This window comes from Pavona decussata, unplaced genomic scaffold (genome assembly GCF_977016875.1).
Source record: "Pavona decussata unplaced genomic scaffold, jaPavDecu1.1 SCAFFOLD_4017, whole genome shotgun sequence".
NCBI classification, from domain to species: domain Eukaryota; kingdom Metazoa; phylum Cnidaria; class Anthozoa; order Scleractinia; family Agariciidae; genus Pavona; species Pavona decussata.
The window spans coordinates 1-6,484 of NW_028146595.1; the positions used below are offsets into that span (position 1 = coordinate 1).

At 40.7% G+C, this 6,484-nt stretch overlaps 1 protein-coding gene across 1 annotated transcript; it reads right to left on the reverse strand.

Annotated features, from left to right (window-relative positions):
* Nucleotides 1-12: 12 nt before the first annotated feature.
* On the reverse strand, nt 13-5,046 carry LOC146445678 (uncharacterized; the record flags this gene model as incomplete). Its single annotated transcript, XM_085102950.1, has 1 exon — nt 13-5,046. A coding segment is annotated over exon 1 (5,034 nt), but the record flags the coding sequence as incomplete, so codon positions are not given.
* Nucleotides 5,047-6,484: the final 1,438 nt, after the last annotated feature.

The window sequence follows — 6,484 nt, forward strand, 5'->3', positions numbered from 1 at the left end:
GAATGTGTTTACATCTTCTGAAGTGATTTTAACAACAACTTTTCCTTTGCTATCTTTTTTTCCATCATCAACTTTTACGCTTTTATATCTTTGATGAATTTCACCAACAATTTTTTGAACAGATTCCTTGATTGCAGAATATACTTCTGGAGAATAGCAAACAGTAGATGATAGTTCAGCTGTGACCGTCAGTGAATGATTTTCAATTTTAATATAGTTGGTTCGTATGTGTTTTAGAGCAGAGTAGCCTTCATCAGGATTATCAAACTTGACTTGAGCTTTGTATGTTTTGAAAAAGGTTTTTGGTTGACTCAAAAACACTCTGTACTTGCCTTCGGTCGCAAACCGTGCTACAAGATCAGACAATTTTTGCTTCAATTCTCTTAATTGCTGAGGAGTACTTTCAAAAGACCTCTCGTATCCAATTTGCACCTTGAACTTATCCTCTGTGACTTCTGGCAAGCAATATTGGATGGCTGCCTTCATTTGTTCTTCTGTTACACAGAGATTCACATTGCCAACAAATAACTGTGGCTTACCATCCTTAGATGGTCTAAATCTCATGGAGTGTAATACAGAATGAGGTGTATAGCCAGGAATGCAAAGCCTTTGAAGAGCGATAGAATAATCTTCTTCGTTATCAAAGTTCACAAAAGCATGATTTTTCCTGGCTCTTCGGCACCACTCTACATGCAGAGTGAAGGCGGATATACTATCTTGTTGACGCTTGTAAGGAGTGCAAGGATGAATCACAACATCTGGAAATTTAGTTGAAACTTGATCACGAACTGCCACACAAGCGTCGTCTGGGCTGACAAATGTAACAAACAACTGATCATTATTCTTGAAGTTTCTGGAATTGCTTTCGATAGCTCCAAATTGCTTAAGCGCTTTTAAAATTTCTTCTCTGTTTGCCGTACCAACTGATGCACCCTTTACGATGACTTTTCGATATTGGTCAGGCATTAGAACATGTGTGACAGAAACACCGCATGCTAAGATAACACGAACACCATCATCATCCTTTGTCACTCCCTTCTCAGATACTTCTCCTTTGAGTTCACTTTTAACTGTGGTCACATCTGCTGAAAGAAACTGCGACACCAAATCTTGATGGCAAATTGGCACAAATACTTTCATGGTACCTTGCTTATAATCATAGTCCATTTGAGGTTCAACTGATTTGACGATATCCACAATACGCTTATTACTCTTCCAACTTCTTTGAAGCCTCCTCAAAGAGAACTTTCCAAGGTTTGACGCTACCACAGGAATGACACAATGCTGATTAAAGAGTGCTGTTTCTCTTGGATGGTGTAGAAGTTTACCAGCCTCAATAGCTTCATAAATCCATTCATCCCGAACTGGTAGAGCTTGTAGTAGGAAATGCTGACTTGTGACTAGAGTCTTCTCATAGACAAGAATTTTGGGTATCGCATTGAGCTGGCGAAGTGGTGATCCATGAAAGATAAAGAGTCTTTCATCGGGTAGATTGATATTGAGATATCCAACTCTTTCATGACCAAGGAATATGCACATATTTCTGATGAATGTGTCGAAGTAGAGTTTGGGAAGTACTTCTTCAGCGGCATCGGGATTAAAGGGATGATCATCAAGAACAATATTGAACTGAATTCTTAAAATATCTCGAAATTCTTTAACAAGATCTTTGACCATCCTCATACTCTTTGCATTAACATAGTGCTCAACACACCACTTGTTTTGGTTAGCACGCTCTTGGACAGCCCACTGGAAATACGTTTGAAGGTACGTCATTTGGTCACCTGCTGGGTGGCAGAAAGCTATGGTCTTCATATCACTTTCTTGCTTCATTTCTTCCGTGCCAGCACGGAAAAAGACACTCCCAGCTAGTGTAGAAATCGCAGCAGAGACAGCTGCTTCCAATCCAACTCCCCAGTTGATACCATCTAGCATTATTTTTGAGAGGTGTGGATCAATGGGCAATGCAGCCATCTTCTTTCCCAGATCCGTGAGCCGGCCTTCTTGGATTGCTTCAAGGAATTGCAAATTATCAACCGCTTTCACTAAAGCAACTCTGTCTGGCTCTTCTACAAAATCAAAACTGAGCACATCTGCTACACCAAACTCATGTAATTTCAGAGCTGTTGTTTCTAGAGTAACTCGAAGAATCTCTGGAAGTGACTTGCTTGGCATATCATTATAAAGAGCTTCAGGATATAGTCTGTAGCACTTTCCTGCACTAGTCCTGCCTGCACGACCCTTTCTTTGTTCCGCTGAAGACTTGCTGATGATTCTAACTTCAAGAGAGTTCATGTTCTTCTTTGGATCGAAGCAGAGTTCCTTAGCTAAACCGGTGTCAATAATGTACTTCACTCCTGGAATTGTCACTGAAGTCTCGGCTACATTTGTTGCAAACACAATCTTTCGTTGGTCGTCGATTTGAAAAACTTTTTGCTGCTCTTCAGGTGGTAGCTTGCCATGAAGTGGTAGCACTATGGCATCATTGCCCACTTTGCTTCTAGTGGACTCGCATGCTTTTTCAATTTCTGCAGCTGAAGTAAGGAATACAAGAATGTCACCTGGAGGTTCACTTGCATGAAGGTGACTGGCAAGAGTCACACAATCTGATACATAATCTTTGTTGAGCAGAGGTTTGTCTGAATTGAGAGGATTCCATATGATCTCCACAGGATACGTACGACCAGGAACTCTGATGATCGGACAATTACCACCAAAATACTCGTCGAATAATTTTGGATCAATTGTAGCTGAAGTAATGACTACTTTGAGATCAGAGCGTTTAGGCAAGCATTTCTTGATGAATGCAAGGAGCAGGTCTGTGCTCAGGCTTCTTTCGTGAGCTTCATCGATTATCAGGCAAGAGTATTTTGAGAAGGTTGGATCAGCAATACACTCGTTCAATAGGGTGTGGTCGGTCATGTAGATCACTTTGGTCTTTTCTGAAATGTTACCTCGTAGGCCAGTCTTGTATCCAAGAGTTTGTCCCAGTGCAACTCCCATTTCTGTACTGACATGTTTTGCAAGTGATACTGCTGCTACTTTTCTCGGTTGGGTGCAAGCAATGATTCCACTACTGGCCACTCCATGCTCATGGATATACTGCACCAGTTGAGTACTCTTGCCAGAGCCAGTCTCTCCTATCAGAATGATGACCTGATGACCTTGCTTTTCTATGACATCAATTATGTGAGTTCTGTAGGCATACATTGGCAAAGCTTTTTCAAGCCTGTTGCATTCATTCCCAAATTTCTTTCTCATGCCACTAAGCTTTTCGCACAGTGATCTCTCTAATGCCTGTACTTTCTCGTCACTGTCAGAAGTGAGCAGTTCAGTTTCTGTTTCAAGCTCACTCAGACTGGTACTCAAATGTTTACAGTAGGTCGTAAACTCAGTTTGCTGTCGATTACATTCCTCAATGGCTTGGTCTAGTACTTCTCTTTTAGCTGAGACATCTTTAAAGACACTAACTGGGCAGTTCTTAGGAAAAGTTTGCTTGCTACGCTCATGAATTAGCCCTTTTGTTTTAGCGCTGTGCTTTTCCAAGAAACTTTTGCTCTTGTTCTGAATGCTTTGCCTGAACTCTGCAATTTTCTCCTTGAATAAAACTTCTGCTGATGATTTGACTGCTTGGCATATCTCTCCAATCACATCCGATTTACTCTGGAGCTGTTCTATAGCAGACTTTGCAGCATCAAGGCTTGGAAATCGGACTACCACACTCGACAATTGCTCATCTTGATTGTGCTTCACATCTTTAACTTTGACTTTAATTAAAATGTCACTAGAAAGATGATGTTGCATGAATTTCATAAAATTTTCTTTGCTCATTATGCAGTTCACATGAAACTTTGCATTTGTAACAACTTGCTCAACGTCGTCATCAGTTGGCATTGAAACACGTTCTTCTGCTACTGTTTCCTCCTGATGTGGTGAGTAGGTTAAATCATTTGCTCCCAAACTTTTGCTTGCTGATGAGGAAGTATTGGGACTCTCTTTAGATTCGTCACTGATCGCAGTTTGATCACTTCCCTGTTTACTCGTATCACAGGTTCTGCTCAGATCTACATGTACATGCATGTATGATTGATCTACTTCAGTTTGCACTGAAGGTGGCTCAGTTTCAAATACCTCTCCATCATCGTGACTCACTTCATTTATGGATTTTAGTTCTGGCCGTTGAAATTCTTCAACACCAGAAGGTGCATCATTTACTGCACTCATATCTTCTTTCTTATCATTCATCGGTGAGTGTTTAGTCTTGCTAGATGTCCTTTTTCTCCTACATCTTGGATTTTGCTTAGCAGAGGTTTCATGGCTTTGAAATGTACACTCAGACAGCTGCTCTTTGCACGACACTTGTCTCTGTTGCTGTTCATTTCTTGAATGATTAATGTGGGCATGGATTGTCTCACCAAGAAAGACCTTTCCACTCCATTTGCACCATAAGCTATAAGCATCAACATCCCTGGGTAGCAACAGAAAAGCACTTTTCTTTTCTATGTCCACAGTAATAACAACACCGGGGCAATCTGTTATGGCCTCAATCTCTTCTTTTTCGAGAAAGTCGGGAATGTTTTCAAGAACAAGAGTCGATTCACGTGGCTTTTGTGTCTCAGTCACTTTCTTTACCTTTCGCTGTTTAGGCTTTGATTGTTTGTCAGAGTCTTTTCTTTGTCGGCCATTGGGTTTCTGAGAGTAGGACTCAGATCTACTACGCCTTTGCTTCTCATGATAGGGTCTTACATTCAGTTTGTGGCTATCGTCAATTTGTGCACCATTAGTCTCCGTAATCACGTCACTGCTAGCAGAGGAAGGTGACACAACAATAAACCCCTCGCATTTAGACTGCTTTGTCTCTTTGTCCTGAAATAAACAGACTCGTTGAATAACACTGCCACAGTCAAATCCTTTGAATAGCTTTTGAACTTTCTTGAATGTGTAATCAGGAGGAACTCCCGAAAAATAGAGTTTCACTTGAGAATCATCACTCGTTATGGAACTATGGGTTGATTTAGTATCTGACAGTTCAACACAGGTACTCATTGGAGTGTGCTATAAAAGTAATATGACAAATCATTAGTTGTGTCAACTTAAAAATGGATAGAATTATTGATGTTAGCAAACAAATTACGCTGTACACAAGCAACCCTGGTTAGTTTGCGTTCCCACAATAATATTTCATGCTTCTCATCAGCACTGGACTTGTCGATCCTAATTTGTAAAAGAGGCTGAATACTGAAATGCTTTAACCATACAATAATCACTTGTATACTGTTTAGTGCTGCCGTGAGTAATGCATTAGCTACCCTGTGCACACACAGTAGGGAAATGAAATGTTTGGCTTGTATGCCAGCTGTTGCCACCACCATTCTTGTTATCGTCATTGAGATTGCCAGATATGAAGATTTAAGTGTTGGACAGAGTTGAAAATTATGTAAAACTTTCCGAAACAGTAAATAAAATTGAATTTATTCAAAATGTGTAGTAACATTCATAGGTTGTACACTGCTATTGGCCAATCTTATTAAAAATACCCAGCTTAAAATTCGATGCACGTTTGCAATAAATACACAGTTCAAACTTGACCTATGAAAGGTGGGAATTCTCAGATACGTCCAAACTATCAACGACAGAAAACCTTCCTTCATATCCAAACACTTGGTAATGGCCTAGCTAAGAACCCCCCTTCCCCTTTGGGGTCTTCAGTGGTAGATACAGGAATTTCGAATGGAGGTTCTATTGAGAGAATGCTTGTGACAAAACTGGCACCCCACTCTCAACATGGATAGCTAGTGTAGTTTGTCGATTATTGGCCAGTATCCATTATCGGCCACCGTGTACAGTGAAGAATTTCCAAAGAAATTTACTGTAATCCGTAAAAATATGGGTGTGCCTCAATCCTTGGCCTTGTGGTGAACGTCGCCGCATTAATGCGATTGCCGTCGAGAATTTGTTTCAGACTCAGTCGTGCGTTTCTTCGTTGTTGTAAGCTCTCGTTTAGAATATAATATAGATACCTACAGAAATACACTTTCTTTTTACTATTTTACTGGTAAAGGGCTCACAAACCCAGATCGAGGGACCGCGGGTCAGTGTCTGGGTCCACTGACGTTTGTTTAAATAAGTTTCCATCAACTTTAGGTTTGACTATTCATGGTGCCAAACAAAAGAAATGAGGATTTAGGTGTGTACCTAGACTTAAGTCTATTACCAAGACAAAGCAACGAGAATGCAGAGGTCCAAGAAATAAAGCAACGGAGTGAGGCACAAATGCTTGCTGCCATCAGCAGCATACAAGACGAAGGACTGTCTGGCAATAAAGCTGCAGATCTCCATGGAATACTACACTCAATCCTTAAAGACAGATTAAGTGGAAGGATCATTCATGGCACAAAAAGTGGCCTAAAGAGCTACTTGACTGCTGAAGAGGAGAGTAATCTCGAAATGCATCTTCTCCAAGTGTCCAGGATGGGCTTTGGAG